The sequence below is a fragment of the Narcine bancroftii genome, chromosome 5, assembly GCF_036971445.1.
Source record: "Narcine bancroftii isolate sNarBan1 chromosome 5, sNarBan1.hap1, whole genome shotgun sequence".
NCBI classification, from domain to species: Eukaryota; Metazoa; Chordata; class Chondrichthyes; order Torpediniformes; family Narcinidae; genus Narcine; species Narcine bancroftii.
This window is the reverse complement of record NC_091473.1, coordinates 182,410,427-182,435,810: the sequence shown is the minus strand read 5'-3', so window position 1 is coordinate 182,435,810 and position 25,384 is coordinate 182,410,427. Positions and strand designations below refer to the sequence as shown.

General features: G+C 51.0%; 1 protein-coding gene across 1 annotated transcript in view; it reads right to left on the bottom strand.

Annotated features, from left to right (window-relative positions):
• Positions 1–25,384, bottom strand: part of LOC138765380 (uncharacterized) — a 118,269-nt gene that overhangs the window by 51,502 nt on the left and 41,383 nt on the right. Inside the window, exons 11-25 of the mRNA XM_069942421.1 lie at positions 22,546–22,589; positions 14,823–14,936; positions 14,475–14,684; positions 14,075–14,257; positions 12,726–12,944; positions 12,322–12,511; positions 11,362–11,441; positions 10,307–10,553; positions 9,730–9,860; positions 6,145–6,215; positions 5,925–5,991; positions 4,879–5,187; positions 3,876–4,122; positions 3,541–3,567; positions 3,215–3,443 (exon numbers count right to left, since the gene is read on the bottom strand). Coding sequence (XP_069798522.1) covers positions 3,215–3,443; positions 3,541–3,567; positions 3,876–4,122; positions 4,879–5,187; positions 5,925–5,991; positions 6,145–6,215; positions 9,730–9,860; positions 10,307–10,553; positions 11,362–11,441; positions 12,322–12,511; positions 12,726–12,944; positions 14,075–14,257; positions 14,475–14,684; positions 14,823–14,936; positions 22,546–22,589 — 2,368 coding nt within the window. The remainder of the gene's footprint in view (positions 1–3,214; positions 3,444–3,540; positions 3,568–3,875; positions 4,123–4,878; positions 5,188–5,924; positions 5,992–6,144; positions 6,216–9,729; positions 9,861–10,306; positions 10,554–11,361; positions 11,442–12,321; positions 12,512–12,725; positions 12,945–14,074; positions 14,258–14,474; positions 14,685–14,822; positions 14,937–22,545; positions 22,590–25,384) is intronic.

Sequence of the window (25,384 nt, the reverse complement as noted above, 5' to 3'; positions counted from 1 at the left end):
TTAACTCATGGTGCCACTGCCCCCCCCCACCACCTCCCAAACCAGACCACACAGAATCCTTAGTGATGTTTCTTGTAAGTTGTAATTCCCATAGATCGCTGAACGTACGGGCAATCTTTGGCTTGGCTTCGCGGACGAAGATTTATGGAGGGGGTAAAAAGTCCACGTCAGCTGCAGGCTCGTTTGTGGCTGACCAGTCCGATGCGGGACAGGCAGACACGATTGCAGCGGTTGCAAGGGAAAATTGGTTGGTTGGGGTTGGGTGTTGGGTTTTTCCTCCTTTGCCTTTTGTCAGTGAGGTGGGCTCTGCGGTCTTCTTCAAAGGAGGCTGCTGCCCGCCAAACTGTGAGGCGCCAAGATGCACGGTTTGAGGCGTTATCAGCCCACTGGCGGTGGTCAATGTGGCAGGCACCAAGAGATTTCTTTAGGCAGTCCTTGTACCTTTTCTTTGGTGCACCTCTGTCACGGTGGCCAGTGGAGAGCTCGCCATATAATACGATCTTGGGAAGGCGATGGTCCTCCATTCTGGAGACGTGACCCATCCAGCGCAGCTGGATCTTCAGCAGCGTGGACTCGATGCTGTCGACCTCTGCCATCTCGAGTACCTCGACGTTAGGGGTGTGAGCGCTCCAATGGATGTTGAGGATGGAGCGGAGACAACGCTGGTGGAAGCGTTCTAGGAGCCGTAGGTGGTGCCGGTAGAGGACCCATGACGTACGGGCAATAGTCGTGAGATAAACGAGCAAAATTTAAATTACACCTTTAAATCACAATATCACACACAGTCTAAATGTATATAGTTGTAACATTATATGTGATAAATATAGTTGTAAATGGAATATTTCTTAGATTATACGAATGCTATCAACACAAAAAATTAGGGGGAGTGGTGGATTGTGAGCAAGGTTTTCTTGGATTACAGAAGGATTTGGTTTGTTTGGAATAGTGGGCTGAAAGATGGCAGATGAATTCAACGTAGACAAGTGCAAGGTACTGCATTTCGGGGAAAAAATAACCAAAATATGACATATGCAGTTAAGGGGAGGGCATTGAGGTACACAGAAGAACAGAGGGATATTGGAGTTCCCATGTGGATAGGGTGGTGAAGAAGGCTTTGGGTATGCTGGCCTTCATAAATCATAGCTTAGAGTATAGGAGCTGGGAAGTGATGCTGTGGCTGTTTAAGGCATTGGTGAGGCCAGGTTTGGAGTATTGTGTTCAGTTCTGGTCTCTAAATCATGCAGAGAAAATTTACAAAACTGTTGCCTGGCTTACAACATCTTTCTTTCTTTGGCTTGGCTTCGTGGATGAAGATTTATGGAGGGGTAAAGTCCACGTCAACTGCAGGCTCGTTTGTGGCTGACAAGTCCGATGCGGGACAGGCAGACACGGTTTCAGCAGTTGCAGGGGAAAATTGGTTGGTTGGGGTGGGTGTTGGGTTTTTCCTCCTTTGTCTTTTGTCAGTGAGGAGGGCTCTGCGATCTTCTTCAAAGGAGGTTGCTGCTCCGCCGAACTGTGAGGCGCCAAGATGCACGGTTTGAGGCGATATCAGCACACTGGCGGTGGTCAATGTGGCAGGCACCAAGAGATTTCTTTAGGCAGTCCTTGTACCTCTTCTTTGGTGCACCTCTGACACGATGGCCAGTGGAGAGCTCGCTATATAACATGATCTTGGGGAGGGCGATGGTCCTCCATTCTGGAGACGTGACCTACCCAGCGCTGTTGGATCTTCAACAGCATGGATTCGATGCTGTCGGCCTCTGCCATCTCGAGTACTTCAATGTTAGGGACGAAGTCGCTCCAATTAATGTTGAGGATGGAGCGGAGACAACGCTGGTGGAAGCGTTCTAGGAGCTGTAGGTGATGTCAGTAGAGGACCCATGATTCGGAGCCGAACAGGAGTGTGGGTATGATAATGGCTCTGTATACGCTAATCTTTGTGAGGTTTTTCAGTTGGTTGTTTTTCCAGACTCTTTTGTGTAGTCTTCCAAAGGCGCTATTTGCCTTGGCGAGTCTGTTGTCTATCTCGTTGTCGATCCTTGCATCCGATGAAATGGTGCTGCCGAGATAGGTAAACTGGTTGATCGTTTTGAGTTTTGTGTGTCCGATGGAGATGTGGGGGGGCTGGTAGTCATGGTGGGGAGCTGGCTGATGGAGGACCTCAGTTTTCTTTAGGCTGACTTCCAGGCCAAACATTTTGGCAGTTACCGCAAAAGAGGACGTCAAGCGCTGAAGAGCTGGCTCTGAATGGGCAACTAAAGCAGCATTGTCTGCAAAGAGTAGTTCATGGACAAGTTGCTCTTGTGTCTTGGTGTGAGCTTGCAGGCGCCTCAGATTGAAGAGACTGCCATCCGTGCGGTACCGAATGTAAACAGCGTCTTCATTGTTGAGGTCTTTCATGGCTTGGTTCAGCATCATGCTGAAGAAGATTGAAAAGAGGGTTGGTGCGAGAACGCAGCCTTGCTTCACGCCATTGTTAATGGAGGATTTGAGAGTTATTTAAAATAATGAAGGGAATAGATAGACTAGACGTGAGTAGACTTTTTCCCCTGAGGGCAGGGGAGGTTGGAACAAGAGGGCATGAGTTAAGGGTAAGGGGGCAAAACTTTAGGAGAAATGTTAGAGGATGGTTCTTCACGCAGAGAGTGGTGGCAGAATGGAATGGACTTCAGAGGAGATTGTTGTGGCAGGGTCCTTTCTGTCATTTAAGAGAAGTTTGGATGTATACATGGGTGTGAGGAGGTTGGAGGGTTATGGGCGGAGAGTGGGAGGGAGGAACTAGTGGAGTTGTTCAAGTGAACCGATGTGGACTCGAGGGCCAATGTGGCCTGTAATATGGTTTGTAAAATCTTTCTATACTGAATTACGATGTTATTAGTAACTGAATGGAAACCTTAAAAAAATATTTTTCTCCTTCAATGTCTTCATTCTCCAACTGCCACTGTTATTGGTTCCCAAATACTAGCGGCCGCAATACTGACAGAAAATTTGACCAAAGTGGCAACTGGCAGACCCGACGCGGAGCACCAGTATCGGGGAGAGAAAATACCCCCCCCACCCTCCTCAGCTGAGAAGGAGATGCAGAGCTGACAACCCCACAGGGGGGTAGGGGGGGCGGTGGACAGAGAAGGGGCTCAATGGCCTGCACAGGCTGAGGGCGACTCGCGGTTGGGGGGGAGGGGACCCGAGGGGGCCGCTGGGGGGACTGGCTCACGGTGTTGGGGGAGGGGATCCAGGCATAGGAGCTGGGATTCGAGAGGACAAAATGGGGCGCTGAAGGGGCTTCCCGATCACGTCCAGAGGTTCGGGCGGCCGACGGGTGGAACAGGAGTCCACGCAGCAGTAGAGGTGAATCCGGGATACTCTGAGGGGCTCTCTTCTTGCTTCACTTCCTCTTGTACCATAAGGGGTGCCGGGTGACACTAACGGTGACTCTTTGTCTGCTTCTCAGCAGGTGGAAGGCACTGTCATGTAATATTACATGCTCAGTATTATTATATGACGATAAAGTAACAGGGATTGTTAAAAGGTTCTGCTTACAAGGATTGATGTTGGGGGAGTGAATGACTGATGATGGGAGGTAATCACTCAGGTAATCACAACAGGAGATAAGAGAGACAAACAAAGACCAGGAGAAGGAGACTCTGATTACACCTCTCCTTTGAGGCTGGCCTTTGACAGCACCACCCTCCCCCTTCCCCCTGATGCTGCCAAGTACTGCCAACCTAACGCAGCACAGTACAGGGCCTTCGGCCCACAATGTTGTGCCAATCCAATAACCGACTCTAATACCAGATAACCCACCACCAGGCATCCTCTCCTCGCCCCCCCTCCACTGTCCACTCCTCCCTCCCCAGTTCTGGTTACCTCAGCACCTTCTCCTTTGGCCGCAGGAGACGCTCCACTTGCACTCACCCTCTCCCCACCAATCAATACGTGAATCTGCAGGGGGTGGCCGTCTATGGCATCTGGGGGCTCCCGCCGCAGTTTCCTCTGCATCGGGAGAGACCGGGCGCGGGCTATGCGATCACCGGCAGGGGCCTTCGCTCTGTTCATGTCAATTCCACGTCCCCCACCCTTCCCCCCACTCCTGCACCACGTCTGCCCGTGGGCTCGCACTGCCTGTAAGTTGGAGGAACCATGCCGTATCTTCCGTCCAGGCCGCTCTCCAGCCCGATTTCTCCTGTTACTGCTTGTCTGCTCCCCGTTCTCCCTCCCTCTCCTCATCCCTCTGCCTCCTTTACTCCAGCTCTCCCCCCTTTCCCTCTCCACTCACAGAGCTGCTGCTCGCCGCTGTGCCCTCCCTCCTTTCTCCACCTATTACCTCCTGCCTGTGGGACAGCGCTCCTCCCCCACCACCACCCCCCCCACCACCACCCCCCCCACCACTCCCCTTCTACCACTTTGTTCTGGCATCTGCCTACATTTTGGTCATGAAGGACTCAGGCCCTTAACTTTGCTTTATAAAGGACACTGTTTGGCCCACTGAGTTTCTCCAGCATCATGTCATTACTTCAACCATGGGGTCCATGGACCTTCCTTAACAACTGCCTAGAATTTCCCTCCTGTGTACCTCCCCCATTTCTCTCAGTTCCCTGCACCTATCTAATAGTCTCTTCAAAGACCCGATTATCCCTGCCTCCAACTCCATTGCTGGTAGCGCATTCCATGCACCCACCCCTCTCTGCATGAAGAATATCCCCCTGTACTTACTCCCAAACTCCTTAAAATATGCCCCTTGTGTTAGCCATTTCAGCCCCAGGGGAAAAAGCCTCTGGCCGTGCACACGATCATTGCCTCTCGCCGTCTTGCACCCCTCCATCAGGTTGCCCCCTCATCCTCTGTCTCCCCAAGGAGAAACGACCGAGTTCACTCAACCCCTCCTCGTGAGGTGTGATCTCCGATCCAGGCAGCGTCCTTGTGAATCCCCTCTCTGTAGCATCCACTGTAGTGAGGTGACCTGAACTGAACACAATATATCAACTGGGGGGGTCTAGCCAAGGTCTTGTAGAACTGCCACATTATTTCACGGCTCTTGAACTCAATCCCATGGTTAACAAAGGCCAATGCACCATACACCTTCTGAACCACACTATTGACCTGGGTAGGTGCTTTGACTGTCCTGCAGATACGGACCCCAAGATCTCCTAGTTCGTCCACACTGCCCAGGGTCCTCCCATTAACATTCTGCCTTAAAATCAGTCCATCTGAAAAGAACCTCTTCTCAGCTCAGCATCCTGTCAACGTCCCTCTGTAAACGTTCAGGACCAGAATCAGAATTTATTGGCACGAACACGTCATGAAATTCGTCGCTTTGAAACACCATCACAGCTCAGACATTTCTATAAATCACCTTCCAACAATAAATAAATAATAGTCCACGAAAAATCTAAGTGTGGTAGTGTCTGGGGTTCGTTGTCTGTTCGGGAATCTGATGGTGGTGGGGTGGGGGGGGTGGGGGGAGGAAGCTGTCCTTGTGCTGCTGGGGGCTCATCTTCAGGCTCCTGGACCTCCTTCCTGAGGGAGCAGAGTGAAGAGGGCACTGCCTGGGTGCTGGGGGGTCCTTGAGGATAGGGGCTGCTTTCTTGAGATGCCACCTCGTCGATGTCCTCAAAGGGAGTGGAGTCTGGTGCCTGCGGTGTCACAGGCCGAGTTCACAACCCTCTGGAATTTTTTTTCCCTGTCCTGAGTGTTGGTGCCTTTGGGCCAGACTATGATGCGACCGGCCAGAATCCTCTCCGTGGTGCTCCTGTCGAAGTTTTCGAGAGTCTTTGGTGACGTACCTAATCTCTTCAAGCTCCTTCTTCGTGATTACACCCAAGAATTTGAAGATTTTGACCCTCTCCACTTCTGACCTCCTCGACGAGGACTGGGCTCATGTTCTCCTGACTTACTTCTTAAGTCTTCTCTTTGGTTTTGTTCACGTTGTGACACCACTTGGCCAGCTGATCGATCTCCCTCCTGTACCCTTCCTCATTGCCGACTGTGATCCTGTCGACAACCATGATGTCATTGGCAAATTAGTAGAAATAGCCCTCTGTAATCTGTGGCAACCCTCCAGACTTATCCACAACACCACCAACCACAGTGTCCTTTTGCAATGCCTTCCAAACACCCACCACTCTGTGTAAAAAAAAAACTTACCCCTGACATTTCCTCCGAATTTTCCTCCCTTCACTTTGTCCAGACGTCCTCTGGTGTTTGCTGATCCTGCCCTGTGAAAACATGTTGGCCGTCCACCTTATCTATGCCTCTTATAATCTTGTAGACCACCATTAAGTCTCCTCTCATCCTTCTTTGCTCCAAAAAAATCCTCAGCTCTGTGAACCTTGCCTCATACGACATGTTCTCCAATCCAGGCAACGTCCTGGTGAATCTCCTCTGACCCCCCTCCACCTCCTTCCTGTAAGGTGGCAGCCCGAACTAACCACAATATTCCAGGTGTGCTCTAACCAGAATTTTATAGAGTTGTACAATTAGTGTGAGAGGGTGGAGGTGGGGGAAGAGGGCTGGGAGAGAGAGGTAGGGGGTGGGGAGGGAAGAGATGGCAGAGGAGGGAGGGGTGTGTGTGGCAAAACACTCTCCTCCATTGGGAATATCTCCGGGGTGCGTTGCCGTCAGAGAGCAGGGGCGATCGTAAAGGGTCCCCACCGCCCGGCACACGCTTTGTTCTCGCTGCTGCCATCAGGGAAGAGATGTAGGCGCAACAAGACTCACCCCCACCAGGTTCAGGTGTCCCCCTCCGCCATCAGACAAACTCAATCAGGGACTCGTTTAGGGACTGTGACTTTGTACTTTATCAATTTTCTTTTTATTCTCTCTGCATTGCGCAGTCAGTTTGCTCGCATGTTTATGTTGAGCACGTTAAGTGATAATTCTGCAGGGAAATGAATCTCAGGGCGGTATGTGAAGTCATGCATGTCCTCTAGCAATAAATCTGAAGCAGATGAACTGGATGTTCTGCTCAGAAATAAAACATGACAGTCTGCAGACACTGTGGTTGAAGTAGAAACGCGATGCTGGAGAAACTCAGCAGGTCAAACAGTGTCCTTTACAGAGCAAAGATAACGATACAGAACCGACATTTTGGGCTTGAGCCCTTCACGTTATGGAACAAATTTGGTTCAGGCACCTGACCACCTTGATGATGGGCTCAAGCCCGAAATGTCAGTTCTGTATTGTTATCTTTCTACATAAAGGTCGTTGTTTGACCTGCTGAATTTCTCCAGCTTCGTGTTTTTAGTTCTACTCTGGGAACCACCCCAATAATCAGATAAAATAAAGAAAGGGTTTCATCAGATGAAAACAGAGAAGTTGCTTCTGCTGGTAGATGAATGTGAAAATGAGAGATAGAACCTCAAAGGGAGTTAGATTTTGTGATGGGAGGAGGTAGGAATGGGAGGGGCAGGGGAGAAAGAGAGGAGGGAGGAAAAGGCAGGGGAGGAAGAGAGAGGAGGAAGGAAGGGGCAGGGAAGAGGAGGAGGGAAGGGGCAGGGGAGGTGGAGAGGAGGGAGAAAAGGGCGGGGAGGAGGAGAGGAGGGAGGAAAGGGCGGGGAGGAGGAGAGGAGGGAGGAAAGGGCGGGGAGGAGGAGAGGAGGGAGGAAAGGGCGGGGGAGGAGAGGAGGGAGGAAAGGGCAGGGGAGGAGAGGAGGGAGGAATGGGCGGGGAGGAGAGGAGGGAGGAACGGGCAGGGGAGGAAGAGGGGAGGGAGGAGGGGGAGGGAGGAGGGGGAGGGAGGAAGAGGAGGGAGGAAGAGGCAAATGAGGAGGGGGAGGGAGGAAGAGGCAAATGAGGAGGGGAGGGAGGAAGAGGCAAATGAGGAGGGAGAAAGGGGCAGGTGAGGAGAGGAGGGGGAGGGAGGAAGGGGAGGAGGAGGGAGGGGCAGGGGAAGAGGAGGGGGAGGGAGGAAGGGGGAGGAGCAGGGGAGGAGGAGAGGAGGGAGGGGCAGGGGAGGAGGAGAGGAGGGAGGGGGCAGGGGAGGAGAGGAGGGAGGGGCAGGGGAGGAGAGGAGGGAGGGGCAGGGGAGGAGGAGAGGAGGGAGGGGCAGTGGAGGAGGAGAGGAGGGAGGGGCAGTGGAGGAGAGGGGGAGGGAGGGTCAGGGGAGGAGGAGAAGGAGGAGGGAGGAAGGGGAAAGTGAGGGGGAGAGGAGGGAGGAAGGGGCAAGCGAGGGGGAGAGGATGAAGGGGCTGGGGAAGAGGGGAGGAAGGAGAAGGGGGAGTAGGGGAGCCCAACAGGTAAGAGGTCACTGATGGAGATGGGTGGGAGGGCAGGTGGGAGATGAGTGGGACATTTGGATCAGTCCAAGCAAGATGGGCGAATGGCCTGTTTCTACGCTGGGTGGCTGTGACTCAGTGGTCAGATGGAAACGTTGCACACCTGCCAGCTTATTTCCCTCTTCTGAGCAGCTGTCAGGATGTATTTGTTGACCAAGGTTCCCCATTCTTTGCAACCACCAGACTGCAAGCATGACAGCTCATGTCTAATACTGGATCCTTGAATTCAGCTCCACAGCGGGTCACGTGCACTCATTTCCCCCCTGGGCAAACATCCCCTTCTTCTTGTCCACAGAGAGGTACATAAGAAAATGGAGCAGGAGTCGGCCACCTGGCCCGTCTAGCCCTGCTCCCCATTCAATGTGATTATGGTTGATCTGATGATAGGCTCATCTCCATCGATCTGCCCTCTCCCCACATCCCTTACTGTGTAAAAATTTTACTTGGTCTTAAATCTATTTACTGAGGTCGCCTCCACTGCTTCAATGGACAGCGAATTCCACAGATTTCCCTCCCCCCACTTTGGGAAAAGCAGTTCCTCCTCATCTCCTGCCTAAATCTACTCCCCGGGATCTTGAGGCTACGTCCCCTCGTTCTGGTCTCCCCCACCAATGGGAACAACTTACTGACCTCTCTTATCCCTGCCTTTCATAATTTTTATATGATTCTACAAGATCCCCTCAATTCTAGCGAGTCTAGCCCCAGACGGTTCATTCTCTCCTCATAGATCAACCCCTCATCTCTGGAATTGATCCGGTGACCTCCCCCTCTGCACTGCCTCCGCAGCCAGTTTGACCTTCCTCAAGTAAGGAGACCAGAACTGCCCGCAGTTCTCCACATGCGGCCTCACCAGGACCTTGTCTGGTTGCAGCAGAATCTCACTGCAAGACTCGATGAGCTGATGGGCCTACTTCTGCTCCTACGAAGAACATTACAGCACAGTACAGGTCCTTCGACCCTCGATGTTGCGCCGAACTATATATTCCCACCAAAAAAAAGTAAACCCTTCCTTCCCCATAACCCTCTAATTTTTCTTTCATCCACGTGCCTGTCCAAGAGTCTCTTAAATGCCCATAATATTCCAGCCCTGCGTTCCAGGCTCCCACAACTCTCTGTGTAAAAAAACCAACTTACCCCCTGACATCTCCCCTAAATTTCCCTCCCTTCACTTTATACACACGTCCTCTGGTGTTTGCTGAACCTCCCCTGGGAAACTGGCCTGGCTGTCCACCCTATCTCTGCCTCTCAGAACCTTGTAGACCTCGATCAAGTCTTCTCTCATCCTTCTACGCTCCAAAGAGAAAAGTCCCAGCTCTGCGAACCTTGCCTCATAAGACTTGTTTTCCAGTCCAGACAACATCTTGGTGAATCTCCTCTGCCCCTTCTCCACAGCCTCCACATCCTTTCTGTAATGAGGTGACCAGAATTGAACACAATCCTCCAAGTGCAGTCTCACCAGAGGTTTGCAGAGTTGTGACATGACCTCTCGATTCTTGAACTCAATATCCCCCTTATTAATGAAGCCTAGCATCCCATCAGCCTTCTCAAATGTCCTTGGACCCCAAGGTCCCTTTGTTCCTCCACACTCTTAATTAACCGACCATTAACATTGGACTCATCTGTCTGGTTTGTCTTTCCAAAATGCATCAGCTCACCCTGATCCGGATTGAACTCCATCTGCCACTTCTCCGCCCAACTCTGCAACCTACCCACATATTGTGATATATCTTTACCTCCTGTTGAATGCTGGGAGCCTGGCCAAGTTCCTCCATCATTCTGACCATTCACACTACTTTACTTAGTGTGAGAGTCTATGGTCATACAGACAACTGCAAGGTGCAGCTCCGTGGTCCAACTGCAATTAAAGTGCCAAGGCAGAAAGAGTAAAAAATATCATGAAGGGTTGCAGACCCTGGGGGGAGCAGCGGACGGGGACGGGACACCAGAAATGGGTGAAACACCGGTTGGGTGGGGGGGCGAGAAGGAAAAGCAGAGGCAATGACCCTATGGAGACGGTCATCCCAGCGGTGGACCTGGCGAGGGGGGGTGCCTCAGCATCTGAAAGACCCCACATGGGCTGCGGGAGACTGGCCCGTGGGAGCCGGCACCAGATCCGGGATTCCAGAGGGCACTGGGGGTGGGGGGGTGGGAGAAGGCTTGGATCTGGAGCTTGGGTCGCTGACAGACCGAACGGGAGAGGCTGCGGGAGTGCTGGTGAGGGGAGCGAATCCACAGGCACTCAGCGTCTCTGAAGTGACTCTCTTTCTCCCGTAAGAGCGTCTGTGTTTTTATGAGCCTCTCAGAGAGGAATTAGCTCCTGCTTATCAAATTAACCCAGAACAGGAAGTCTTTCTAATCTGTTCACCATCGGTCACAGAATCGAGGGTGTGGAAGGTCAAGGTCAATGCGCAGGTCACTTCCGAGAATCCAAACAAACTCAAAGTACGTTCAAAAGGTACGAAGCATTTTAATAACTCATTTCAGTGTATAATCATAACTGCATCTCACTGACATTTATCTAAATTTACAAATAATACATTCACAGCAAACATTTCACCACGAATTAGACTTCACTCTGCCTGAAATTAATTGGCAAAGAGCCATGTTTTTTTCAAATCCTTGAACTTTTGGAATATCCCAGCAATTTGACACTTGCCCAAATCATTTTATGCAAACCACAATGCATTTCTGCAGCTTCAATTGGTAAATTTGCTTGAAAACCTGTAGAATTTGAGAGGTAAGGGTGCTGACAACTCTCTTTCCCGGACGGACGTGGGAGTGAAACAGGCACTGTGATCGGAGTGAAGCTCGCGCAGAAATGCTGCGGGGACTCAGCGTCTGCAGGAGGTGGAGATGTGCATAGCGGATGTTTTGGGGTCTGAGCCCTTCCTCAAGGCAAAGACGAAGGCCAGGCCTCTACTTGAGGGTTCTGGCTCTGAGAGGAGAAGGCCGGTGGGGGAATGGTGAAGACCGGGCAAGGGTTGGAGGGGGAGGGGGAGGTGGAGGGTAAGGGAGGGTCCGAGGAAGTTTATAATGGGGTCTCGCTCTTGGGGAGGAAGGGCTTATGCCCAAAGCATCAGTAATGTACCTCCACAGATGACAAAAGAGACTTGCCGAGTTCCTCCAGCATTTTGCACTGTTTAGGGTCAACTTTATCGCACTTTGATACTTCAGTAAACAGGATCGAACGCGTTAATGAGCCTCAAACCCTCTATGTTCTCACGACCAACTGCCTCTCACTCTAGACATGGGGTGTTTAAAAAGGAACATGGTTGGGGGGGTGAAATTTCTTCACGCAGGGAGCAGTGGGAAGAGCTGCCAGCTGAAGAGGTGAATGCAGGCTCAATTTGGACACAAGAAAAATTTGGACAGGTCCACGGGTGGGAGAGGTATGGATGGGGGTCAGTGGGACAAGGCACTATTGGTTGAAGGAAGAATCCAGTGAAACACAGGAATCTGGGAATAGAGATCTATAGTTCCCTGAAAGTGGCATCACGGGGAGATTGGGTTGTGGAGAGCATTTGGCTATCATGTTGAAGCATTGAGTCCAGGAGTTGGGATGTTGTCGTGAAGTTTTACAAGATGTTGCTGAGGCCAGATGTGGAGAATTGTGTAGTTTTGGACACTGAACTACAGGAAAGAGCTCAATAAGATAGAAAGAGGGCAGAGAAGATTTACTGGGATGTTTCCCGGACTTCAGGGACTGAATCACAGGGAAAGGTTCAACAGGTTCGATCTTTATTCCCTGGGGCATAGAAGAATGAGGGGAGATTTGATAGAAGTGTGCACAATTATGAGGGGGATAGACAGAAGGGAGGTGAGAGACAAACCAGAGGATGTGGTTGAATGGGGAGAGGTTTAGGGAGAGGGGTGGGAGTGTGGAATGAGCTGAAGTGGTGAATGAGGGCTCAATTTTAACAAGACAAAGTTGGATGGAAGACGTATGCGGGGATGTGGTCCAGTTGCAGGTCAATGGGGCTAAGCAGAATAATAGTTTGGCACAGACTAGAAGGGCTGAAGGGCCTGTTTCTATGCTTTAAGATCCTACCAAAAATTCCTGGAATTTGGAGCCTCTCGCAAAACCGTCCAGGAATTTGGGGACGATTCTTCTCCTTGCGGAGAATGCTCAGGGTCTGGAAGGTTCCGTCATTGGGGATGGTGGGGGGGGGGGGAGAAGAATTCAACTGCATAAAGACCAATCCACGATGGTTGCCGGATTCAAATATTCTTGAACTCAGCTGTGGGAAGATCGGGACACACTAGGTTGTAATTTTAACCAAGGGGACCACCATTCATGCATTCAGGGAATAACCCCTCCCCCCCCACCACCCCTCACTTTTCCCAAAGCGCCTCCTCCCTTTCCCAACATGCCTCTCCCTCCTCTTTCCACAGCCCTTCCCCTCCCCTAATAATGGGTCTCATTTCCCATCAGGGAGACTTGAACTACCTCACAGGCGAGGGCCGAGAACCAGGGGCAAGGTCAATATCCAGCAGGGATACCACAAAAGAGGGAGAGGAGAGAATCACCAGCCCCACCTCGTTCCAAGGGCAAGGGACCTGAGATGACGTCGCCGAGATGCCAGTGGGTCTGTATAGGCCTGTTAGAGGAGCTGACGGCGTGTTTTCTTCAGCATCTTGCAATCGCGGGAGTCCGAGATGGCATCGCCTGTGCTGGACAGCGGCCATGGGGTGGGGGGAGGGGGGGGTCAAAAACACTGCTGGTGGAGCAGTGTACCAATGCGGGGCAGCAGAAACGGGGAGAACATCGCAGGGATCTGTCCTGGGTTCCTCCGGACTTAGTGATTTTTATAAATGACCTGGACAAAGATGGATCCATAGGTTTACAGATGATGCAAAGGTTGGACGTGTTGTGGATGGAGCCGAGCATTGTTGAAGGTTACGAGGATATGGACGGGATGCAGAGTTGGGCAGAAAAGTGGCAGATGGAGTTCAATCCGGATAAGTGTGAGGTGATGCATTTTGGAAGGACAAACCAGAAGACTGAGTACAGGGTTAATGGTTGGTTACTTAAAAATGTGGATGAACAGAGGGACATTGGGGCCCAAATCCATACATCCCTCAAGGTCGCTGCCCAGGTTGATAGGATAGTTAAGAAGGCCTATGGGATGCTGGGCTTCATTAGTTGGGGGATTGAGTTCAGGAGTAGAGAGGTCATGAAAACTCTAGAAATCTCTGGTGAGACCACACGTGGAGTATTGTGTTCAGTTCTGGTCACGTCATTACAAGATGGATGGGGAAGCTGTGGAGAGGGGGCAGAGGAGATTCACCAGGATGTTGCCTGGATTGGAGAACATGTCTCATGAGGTGAAGTTCACAGAGCTGGAGGCTTTTCTCTTTGGATCGAAGAAGGATGGTGGGGGGGGGGACTTGATAGAGGTCGACAAGATTATGATAGGCAAGGACAGGGAGGACAGCCAGAGCCCGTTTCCCAGTGCGGGAGTAGCAAACACCAGAGGACGTGTGTACAAGGTGAGGGGAGAGGTAAGTTGTATTTTTTTTTTACACACAGAGAGTTGTGGGGGCCTGGAATACCTTGCTGAGGTTGGTGGTGGAGGCTGGAACATTAGGCAGCCTTTAAGAGACTCGTGATGAAAGGGTTGGGGAAGGGAAGGTTTAGTGCATTTTTTTAAGGAATACATAGAGGGCACAACATAGAGGGCTGAAGAGCCTGTACTGTGCTGTAATATTCTACCCCCCCGACCCTGTCGAGAAGGAGAAACAGAGGAGACCACCCTTCAGGACGGTGACCACAGCAGTGGGACAGCGGCTGAAGGACCCACACAGGCTGCTGGAGACTGGCTCCCGGGGAACCGAGTATTGGAGCAGGGGGTTGCGAGGGCGCTGAAGGGCTTCCTGACCGTGTTGGAGCCCGGGCTGGACTGAGCCGAGCAGCCGCAGAGGTTGCGGGAGCGCTGGAGGCGAACCCACGGACATTCAGGGTCTCTGAAGGGTCCCTCTTTCTCCTGCCATTGGGGCACTGGGCCATGCTCACAGCCTTACAGCAGACAAAGGTTGAAGCAAATCGTGTATATTACATTTTTACAATAAATTGAACTTTTGAACCTGGACTATTGCAACATTCGAGAAAGATATTGGGCGGATCTGTGGATAGGATTGGAGTTTACAGGCCAAATGTAACAATCACAGGAATACTTACATACCCCCACCCCAATGCCGGACCGAAAGGCATCCTCTCTCAGCTCCCCCAGAACATTCGGAAAACCAGGGGAAGGCCCAAGCAGGAAGGGGTGAAAACGACCTGCTGGCAGACAGCAGAAGGCGGGAAAATGGACCGCGGAGATTGAAGGCTTTGGCGAAGCGGGGGAGGCTTGGTGGGCGGGCGGGGCTGGTGAACACCTTCTGTCCCTCAGTTCCCATCACTGCGAGCAACTGAAGCGAAGTGGACCTCAACCCTCAAGAAGGCCGTGCAGAATTTGAAGCATTCTTCCTCATCTTGCGATGTAGTAAGCGGGGGCGGGTGGTGGCTGGGGGGGAGGGGTCTTCGATTAGCCATCCTCGATTAAATCATTTATACTTCAGTTCGGCGTAGTCCGTCTTGTTGTCGATCACTGTCTCTTTGGAAGGGTGAGGTCTCTGATTCACAATAGTTGGGCTCGTGTAGATGATGTCTCCGTCTTTTGCCTGTGACCGAAGAAAGAGAACGATCAGTGGAACAGTGGCGAAGAAACTCAGCAGGTCACACAGCATCCCTGGAAAATCAGAGACTCAACTCTGTGCTGACAACATCCTCGCACTCCATGGTGGAACACTACTACTGCGCCAGCGACCCCGGTTCGAATCCCGCGCTTTCTGTAAAGGAGTTCGTGCGTTGGGTTTCCTCCGGGGGCTCCGGCTCCCACCCTCCACAAAATGTTTGGGGATTGGGTGGCGCGGGCCAAAAGGGCCTGCTACAGTGCTGTAGGTCTAAATTTAAAATGTCTCCAACACCAAGGAGCTGATCATTGACTTCGGGAAGGGAGAGCCAGAGAGGTATGATCCAGTGATCATTGGGGGATCGGGGTGGGGGGGGGGGAAGGAAGAGGGCGAGTACGTTTAAGCTCTTGGGAGTCGCTATCTCGGAGGATCTTTCTTGGACCCAACGCATGAACAGCAACGTCAGCACCTTGTGTAATATTACATGTGCTGTAATATTACATGACAATAAAGGAACCTTGAATCATGATTCTGAGCCCTGTTACATTGAACTGTGACTGATTTGCTCGCAAAATATGGTCATAACAAAATATGGATGCATAACACATGTTGAGATTCATACAGAGTAATTCTTAAATTTAGCAAGCAAAGCTCATTAAACATCTCTGGGGAGATGTGGGGGAGCAAGGCAGCTGTGTTTAATTTTCGGCAGTGAAGCATAACGCCTCCAATAACCCAATCATCTCCATGTTTTTCTCATTGAATTCAAACTGTAAGGAGAGTGAATTTCGCTTCTCCCAGAACATCTCGCATCCCACTCAGAACTCAGATGTTCACAGCTGTTCAAGCACCCCCTCGGCCACCCCACCCCCCCATCTCTCCAATCAGGTTCGCAGGGTAGTTAAGAAGGATAAGGTTACACGGAAGTCTGCAGACATGGTCGTTGAAGTAAAAACACAATGCTGGAGAAATTTGGTGAGCCCAAATTTGGAGAATTGTGCGCAGTTTTGGTTACTGAACTACAGGAAAGATCTCAATAAGATAGAAAGAGGGCAGAGAAGATTTACTGGGATGTTGCCTGGACTTCAGAAACTGAGTTACAGGGAAAGGTTAAACAGGTTCGGACTTTATTCCCTGGAGCGTCGGAGAATGAGGGGAGATTTGATTGAATATTTAAAATTAAGAGGGGATGGACAGAATAAACGTAGGTCGGCTTTTCCCCAATGAGGGTGGGTGAGATACAAACCAGAGGACATGGTTTCAGGGTGAAAGGGGAAAAGTTTAGGGGGAACTTCACACACAGAGTGGTGGGAGCTGAGGTGGTGAAAGCGGGCTCAATTTTAACATTTAAGAAGAATTTGGAAAGGGATGTGGATGGGAGGGGTACAGAGGGCTACGGACTGGGTGTGGGTCAGTGGGACGAGGCAGAAAATTGGTTCAGCACAGACTAGAAGGCCAAAGAGGCCCGTTTTTGTGCCTCTTCTCTTTATGGGTGAACGAACGAAATGGAAGGGGTGGAGAAGTGTGGGGGGGGGGTGGGGGAAAGGCAGGAGGTAATGTTTTGGGCCTGAGGAGTGGAAAAAATCAGAAGGTGGGGGTGAGGTAGGGGGACAGAGAGAGATAGAGAGAAAACGAGCGAGAGAAAGAGCAAGAGGAAGGGAGAATGAGAGAGAGAGAGAGGGCGAAAGAGAATGAGAGAGATAGAAATAGAGCAAGAGAGTGATGGATTGAGAGAGGGAGAGATGGAGAGGGAGAGATGGAGAGAGAGGGAGAGATGGAGAGAGAGGGAGAGATGGAGAGAGAGGGAGAGATGGAGGGGGGGGAAACAGGCTAACAGGTGCTTAGGGGAGGAGGGGAGTAGAGGACTGATAAAGGTAGCTCTCGAATCCAGAGAAGGTAAGGGATGGGACAGAGGATCTGGAGGGATGGAGACAGAATGATGAGGGACAGAGAGAGAGCGGGGGAGGCGTTCGATCATAGAACACTACAGCGCAGTCCAGGCCCTACAGCCCTTGATGTGCTGACCTTCGTATTCCTGCCAAAATTTAAAAGTATTAAACGCTCCCCTACTCCGTAACCCTCTATTTTTCTTCCATCCCTATTGTACCAGTTTCCACCACTGCCCCGGCGATGCATTCCAGGCCCTCTCTGTGTTAAAAAAAACTTACCCCTGACGTCTCCCCTAAACTTCCTTCCCTTCACCTAATGCTGGCTGTCCATCCTATCTATGCCTCTCTTAATCTTATAGTTCCCGATGAAGTCACCTCCATCTTGCTCCCAAGCCGCTTGCATCACGGTCTGGTATGGGGACACCAATGCCGCCCCCTCGCAACAGGTAGTGGACCCAGCCCAGGATAGACCTTGCAGGCAAAACCCTCCCCACCCTGCCATCGAGACTGTCTACAGGGAGTGCTGCTGTCGGAGAGCAGCGGCAATCGTCAAGGACCAACCCCGCCCGGCACACGCTCTGTTCTCTCCACTGCTGTCAGGAAAGAAGTCTCGGAGCAAGACTTGCCCCATCAAGTTCAGGAACAGCCTTTCCCCCTCCACCATTAGACCCCTCAACGACAAACTCAATCAGGACTCTTACTTGTTCACTTTATTGATTTTTTTCAAATCTCTGTATTGCAGTTTGTTCACATTTCTTTATTTGTTTACACGTGTACAGTTTTACGTGCACAACCAATAAGTGGGAATTATGCCTCACCTGCAGGAAAAAGAATCTCAGGGTTGTATGTGGTATGATGTACATAATCTGACGATAAATCTGAACATTGAGCTTTAAAAATAAAGACCTCATTTCCTTCTTCCTTGGAATAAAAGCCGGTTCTAAGCACGTCAACAGGAGGTTGCCTAATTGATCCGTGACTGAATGAAGATAACAATTGTAAGCATCTGAGGAATGTCATTTCAATGAGATGTGAAGTTACAGTTCTGGATCAAAGTGGAGTTGAATTGAAATGTAGACATTTCACACCAAACCCGCACCCACCCATTTACACCCCTGTACGTTTCGAACGGTGGGAGGAAATTGGAGCAAGGAGAACGCACCGGACCCCCGCAGACAGCGGTCCTGGCCGCTGGCGCTGCTGGCGCTGCTTCACCGTGCCGCTCCTACCAGCTAGAACCCCAACTCAACCTTCAACCTTCAGGCTGTCCTGCATGAGGTCCACTTTGCATTTCAGATTCAGATTAATTGTCAGAGTACATACAACCCAGAGATTCTTTTTCCTGTGGGCCAGGCAGAGTGACCACTAATTGGTAGTGTACACAAATAAACAATGTGCATCACAGAGAGGAAAAATCCACAAAGTGCACAAGTCAGTGTCCTTAAATGAAGCCCTGATTGAGCTTGTCGTCGAGGAGTCCGATGGTGGAGGGGGAGCGGCTGTTCCTGAACCTGGTGGGTGTGAGACCTGTGGCCCCTACACCTCTTTCCCGATGGCAGCAGTGAGAACAGAGCGTGCGCCAGGTGGCGTTCCCCCGAAGATGTTCTCGATGGTGGGGAGGGTCTTACCCATGACATCCTGGGCTGTGTCCACTACCTTTTGGTGGGCTTTTTGGTGTCGCCAGATCAGGCCGCAATCCATCTGGTCAGCACCTCTGTAGAAATTTGCTGGGGCTTACGGCGTCGTACTGAACCTCCGCAAACTCCTAAGGAAGTTGAGGCGCTGATGTGCTGTCTTCACGATACTGCTGGGTCCAGGAAAGATCCTCCAAGGTAGTGACTCCCAAGAACTTAAATGTGCTCACCCTCTCCACCTCTGATCCCCCAGTGATCACTGGATCGGACACCTCTGGCTTTCTTTCCTGATGTCAACAATCAGCTCCGGGGTATTTTCGATTTTCTCCCCATTTTGTAAATCACCTGCCCATTTATTTCTTCCTAGTACAACACCCCCCCCCCTCGCAAGATAGAACAGAGAAATCTTAAGCGTAGTGTAGGCCCTTCAGCCCACAGTGTTGCACTAACCTAATAACCAAAGGAACTGCTCACACTATCCATCCGAGACTGTCATATTCGTGAAACACTTGTCCTGCATGTGTATTGTGTGTCTGTATATGTGTTTTGTCTGGGTGTGTGTCTGCATGTTTTGCACCAAGGACCGGAGAACACTATTGTCGGGTTGTACAATCAGATGACAATAAACGACTTAATCCACTCGAACCACCACCTAGAATTTCCCGACTGCATAACCCTCCATTTCACTCAGCTCCAGGTACTTAGACAGGGTGGACAGCCAGTGCCTGTTTCCTGGGGCGGGAATAGCAAACGCCAGAGGGCGTCTGTACAAAGTGAAGGGAGGGAAATTTAGAGGAGATGTCATGGGTAATTATTTTGAGTGGGATGCCTTGCCGGGGGTGGTGGTGGAGGCTGGAACAATAGGGACATTTAGAGACAGGTTTAGGGATGGAAGGGTTACAGGGTGGGGGAGGATTTAGAACCTTTTTTAAAGGAATATATGGGTTAGCACAACATCAAGGGCTGAAGGGCCTGGACTGAGCTGCAGTGTTCTATGTTCTATCTAATCAATCATCTCTTGAAAGCTCGTATTATTGTCCCTGCCTCCACCACCATTGCTGGCAGCACATTCCAAGCACCCACCCCTCTCTGGGTCAAGACTATTCCCCTCCCCCACCCCTCCACCGGGCCTATTCCCAAGACCATCCCCTATGGTCTTGTGCTCAAGCACCTTAAAATGATGCCCCCCTCATGTTAGCCATTTCAGCCCCGGGGTAAAAGCCTCTGGCCATCCACACGATCAACGCCTCTCGTCGTCTTGCACCCCTTCTCTCAGCTCACCCCTCATCCACAGTCTCCCCAAGGAGAAAAGACCGAATTCACAGAAACTCCCCTCATGAGGTGTGATCTCCAATCCAGACAGTGTCCGTGTGAATCTCCTCTGCACCCTCTCTACCACATCCACATCCTTCCCTGCAGTGGGGTGACTGACCACCACTGAACCCAATATTCCAAGTGGGGGAATCTCGCCCTTCCCTCCCTCACACCCAATAAACCTCCATTTTTCTTCTATCCGTGAGCCTGTCCTAAGAGTCTTTCAAATCCCCCCTATTGCACTAGCCTCAGCCGCCACCCCCGGCAACGCATTCTAGGCTCCCACCACACACTGTGTTAAAAAAGATATCCCTGACGTTTCCCCTAATGTTACTCCCCTCACCTCAAACAGACGTGTTAGCGACTCCTGCCCTGGGAAAAAGGCGCTGGCCATCTACCCTGCCTCAACCTCTCAAATTTGTAGACCTCAATTAAGTCATCCTCTCTCGCTCCGAGGTGGAAAAGCAGCACCTCTGTAGTTGACCTGTTCGTCGCTGCTGATCTAACAAGCCCGGACTTGTTAGCTCCCTGCAGGATTACCTGCGCTCGGAGACTTGGCAAACAATTGAGCTCTGTGCCCTGAACAACGGGGAATTTAAATACACTTCCTCGAACCATCTGGAGCTGTTTGTGTGGAGAGGCGGATGGGGCACTGCCGAAACTGAACAGGTCACCGCGACCTTTGGAGATGCACCACAGTCCTGCAGATGCTCAAATCTGGAGACAAAAACTGCCTGCTTGGGTCCAGGGGTGGGGAAAATCGCAGCAGGTTGGGCAGCACTGAACGAGAGGAGGTTTCAAGGAAGACTTTTAGATCTTTTGTTTTGAGGATTTTTAGACACACTGAGAAAGAACAAGTTTACAAAGGGCTAATAAATTGGGTGAGAACGTAGCTGCCTTGTAACATTGGTGAGAATGCGCCTGACTTCTAACATGACCTGGACATCCTGTTGTTTGCCCTCTTGTCTGCAGACACCACAGGGGAATACATACTGTAAAAGCAGGAATTGCCAGCTGTGTGAAACTTGGAGGGTCTCATGACCAAAGGTGTATAAAATGGGATGGATCCTCTTTCTGCTTTGAGCAGGGCTCAGTGCAGAGAACGAGTTACCAAACTCTCTTTTTACTCCTCACTCCTGCTAGCATTATCAAAAGGCGTTTACAAACTGGGGCTGCTCAGGACCCATGTATCCTACCTGCGTAGTGGGGTCCCTGCAGCCCCTTACACACTGGACCCTAAATTGCCTGATCGAATGGTGACTGGGCGGTTTAAGGACGCTCCCGCCGCCTCGGTGCCATGGTAAGTGACTGTCATCACTGGAGGCCCCGCAGGGAACCTCTATTCCCTGTGTTGGCCTCCACAAGGCAAGTGGCCAGGGCAGGCGTGGAATCGAGACGGGGGCGGGAGGGGGCGATCGCGGAGTCAGAATGCTGTCAGGGCTGGGGGAAGGAATGTGGAGCCGGGGGCAGGGGGAGAATGCTGTCAGGCCAGTGGGGAGTGGAGTGGCTGGTGGGGAGCGGAGTTGGGGCAGGAGCATTGGCTGTCCTTCTTATCCATAATTCCCCACACTGCTGGAACTGCTCTGGCATTCCAGTGGCATGGGGGGATTATGGGTAAGGAAGACAGCCATAAGCGCTGACATCATTTTCTACCCGGGCAGCCATCGATCGCTTACAAATTGCCCAGCAGCAGCTACACAGCACAGGTACATGGGTCGACAATCCCCCTCCAAGGTGGTCTGCCTTGCCTGTGCGGTTTTTAATATCTACCCACCAATTGGGCTGTACACAGATAATAAACCTGCCAAATTGGTAGGTTAAACTCATGATACAATCCAATTTGTAAACCCCTAAGGCTAAATCTGTTTGTTTTATTACACTGTTAAGCATCCAACCATTAACCCTGTCCTCAGCCTTCACGTTTGACCTTCCAAAATCCATCACCCTTATCCAGATTGAACTCCATCTGCCACTTTTCTGCTCAACTCTGTGTCCTGTCTACAGCCTACGGCAAAGTTCAACACTATCCACAACTCCTCCAATCTTCGTGTCACCTGCAAACTTATGGAAATCATTGTTCTCATTGATTTTATTCACCACATCCCAGACGGCAATGGGTTAACTCTGGTCGTACCCTGGGAGACCTCCCTGACATCTCCAACAATCCTGCTGTCGGCAGCACGGCCAAAGCATTTGGAGCAGTGCTCAACAGCGTTGGAGAAAATCAGCAGGTCACGTCGCTCTTGGCCTGCACTTGTTGGAATTTAGGAGAACTGGGGGGGTGGGGTTCCTCATTGAAACATTTCAAAGCGTGGGCAGAGCAGATGCAAAAAGGTTGTTCCCCATGGTGGGAGAGTCCAGGACAAGAGGGCACAACTTCAGGATTGAATGGTGTCTGCTCAGAACAGAGATGCAGAGGAAGTTCTCCAGCCGGAGGACAGTGAATCTGCCGTAAGCGGTCGTGGGCCATTGGGTGCGTTTAAGGCAGAGATTGACAGGGCTCTTGATCAGCCAGGGCATCAAAGGTCAGGACGATGCTTAGAAAACTGTGTTCAGTTCTGGTCGCCTTGTTACAGGAAGGAGGTGGGAGTTTTGAAGAGGGAGCAGAGGAGATTCACCAGGACGTCACTTGGATTGGAGAACAAGTTTCATGAGGCAGGGTTAACAGAGCTGGAACACGGTCTCATTTGTCCTTCACCGGTGAAATGTTCCAGCAGGCCGATCGCTCAAAGCTCGAAAGAAAATGATCTGGAAAGTTACCTGTGAACTTGCTGCTTTGGTCCCATTGCTAGATGCCTCTAACCCTTCAGAACAAAAAGAGAAATTCACAGCGTTAGTCTTGGAATCAGGCACAGGAAACCTTCTTCTAACAAGCTTCACTGATCGGGAGCCATTTTGGAAGATGGAAGCCAGTGGGCTGCAACGAATATATTCTGATTTAATTTTCAAGGGGAAATTAAGACAATGATTCCTTGTTCTTTCCTTCTCTGAAATGTCATCGACGCCCCCCCCCCCCCCCCCCCCCCGGCCGTCCCTACCAGAATTGTAGGCGATCTCAAGAGGCACTAATGAGGCGGGTTATCGGAACGGGAGATTTGAGAGGGCGCTGTGGGGGGTCCTGGAGGGGCCTCGGCCACTGAAGGCCCCCCAATCCTGTCAACTGTTCTACCGGCACCGGTGGGGCAGCAGTCAGAGTGCACCGGGCCCGGCTAGCGTGGCGGTCAGCGCAAAGGCCTTTACAGTGCCAGCGACTGGGGTTTGAATTCCGCGTTGCTTGCAAGGAGTTTGCACATTCTCCCCGCGCCTACGTAGTTTGTCCCCGTAAGGGGGGTCCTTTGGTTTCTTCCCGTTCGAAACGTACTGGGGGTTGTAGGTTAATGGGGTGTAAGATTGGCAATTTAGGGGACTTCCTTCACATGGAGAGCGGTGGGGGTGTGGAACAAGCTGAAGTGGTGAACGTGGGCTCAAATTTTAAGAGGAACTTTGACAGGTACCTGGATGGGAGGGGTCTGGAGGGCAATGGACTGGGTGCAGGTCAGTGGGCCTGGGAAGAAAAATAGTTCGGCCCAGACTAGAGGGGCCAAGGTGGCCTGTTTCTGTGCTGCAATTGGTCTATGGTTCCGTGGAGACGACCCTCAAGGATGGCGATGGGCTCTGCGGATGAAGGAGTTGTCGCCGACTTGCAGGCGAGGAACCCACTCGCTCCGCGGGGCTGCTGGTGACGCGAGGCCCAAGGCCTCACCCCAGGCCGCGAGCTGCTGGAGACCAGCCCACAGGGAACCGGGGGCTCGAGAGGGCACTGAAGGGCTCCCTGACCACGTCGGGGAGGGGTTTGGATCCGGAGCCTGGGGGGCCAATGGATGGAATGGGAGCCCGTGCAGCTGCAGAGGCTGCAGGAGGTGAATCCGTGGACATTCAGCATCTCTGAAGGAACTCTGTCTGTGTCCTGGACTGTAAAGGGTGCCGGACGACACTAATGTGACTGTTTGCCTGCCTTACAACAGGCTAAAGCAAATTTTGTGTGATGTTATACCTGTTCTGTAACACGACAGGAAAGGAATCTTGAGTCATGGCGAATCTTTGTCTGCCGTATTGCAATTTCACGTGATATTACATTTCTGTTTTATTACACGACAATAAATAGTTGTCTAATTATATTTAACGACGGCCCATTAAAACAATCGTCTGTTATTATTAAAGTAGAAAGGCAGAGTGCTCGTTTGAGAGATCAGTGTTCTTCATCTGTGGGATTAGCTAACCATTTTTCTGGTTGCTTGAGACTTACTCTTACAAAACATAATACATCGCGTTCAGAATAAACAGATTAAAAGACAAAAACACTAGACTGTACTTACACCGAACAAACTCCGGTTGCATGAAATATATAAACAAAGCATTTCACTTTGTTTTCAGTCACATTCTTTGAAAACATTTAACCGTCACTGCATCTGCAGGTTCCCCCCCCTCCACAGAGCCGCCAGAAAGATGAACAATAACGTTACAGATAATTAACCCCCTCCTCTCTCTCCCCAAGTTTACAGATAAAGCCTCTGACCAGGGTGACTTTCACTAAGTGGGGATGAGAGTCGCCCCATGGCATCGGCCCACTCTTTGTCCTGGGTGACGCCATCGGCGCTTCACCCAACTTTATTCAAAACAGCTGCTACGAGCAAAGCCCCGACCAAAGCACTGGCCAGATATTTGCTCCCGTCTTCACCAAAAGTTACGTGTTACTTCGGAAAACAGTTGCAAATTTAAACGTACATATTTTTTACCTGTTATTTTATTTGCATTTATTTTAATTTTTAAAAAATTATTTTCCTCAAATTTTTTTGCCTGTTGTTTGAGGTTGCTGGTTGCTTCGATTCCGGATAACAGGGGTTTTACTTTAATTCACAATCAAGGCTATATTTTCTATTATCAGACCATCTGTGAGAGACCCTTTTTTTAAACAAAAATTAAAACTGTTCGAGAACACATGTACAGACAACTCCAAAGTAAATGTAAACATTTCTATACCCAATCTGGGAAACACTGGATTCAAATGAAGCAATTCACTTATGAATCTGCAGGGGTACGTCTTCTACATCCAGTGCTCCCGTTGTGGTCTCCCATACGTCGAAGAGATCTGGGAGATCGCGGGGGGGAGGAATCTCCCAGTGGCCAATTTCCTCCTCACGGTCCCCTCCCAAAGCACTGCCCTCAGGAATGCCATCAATCATTCCAAAGTCAGCTGCTGAAGGAGACCCTTCGGCCCCGTGCCTGCTATCCCACTCGAGGCTCAACCCTCCTCCCCCCACCTTCCTCAGACACGTTCCCCATCACCCTCGATCCTGGACATGTGGCGGCCATTTCTTAATGAGGTCCGGGGTGGGGGATGGGTGAGAAATTCTTGGGATCCCACCTCCTTCTGGGGAAGGAAACATCGTGGGGAACGTCCCAGTGGCCAATCCATTTTGATTCCCCAGCCAACACATCTGTCCACGGTCTCATGCACTGAGAGACTGTTACCATTCTGAATGAAATATTACGAGACCATCAAAGGAACCTTAAAACTAACTACAGATCGAAATCAGAAAGGCTGGCGCGGTTTCCGAAT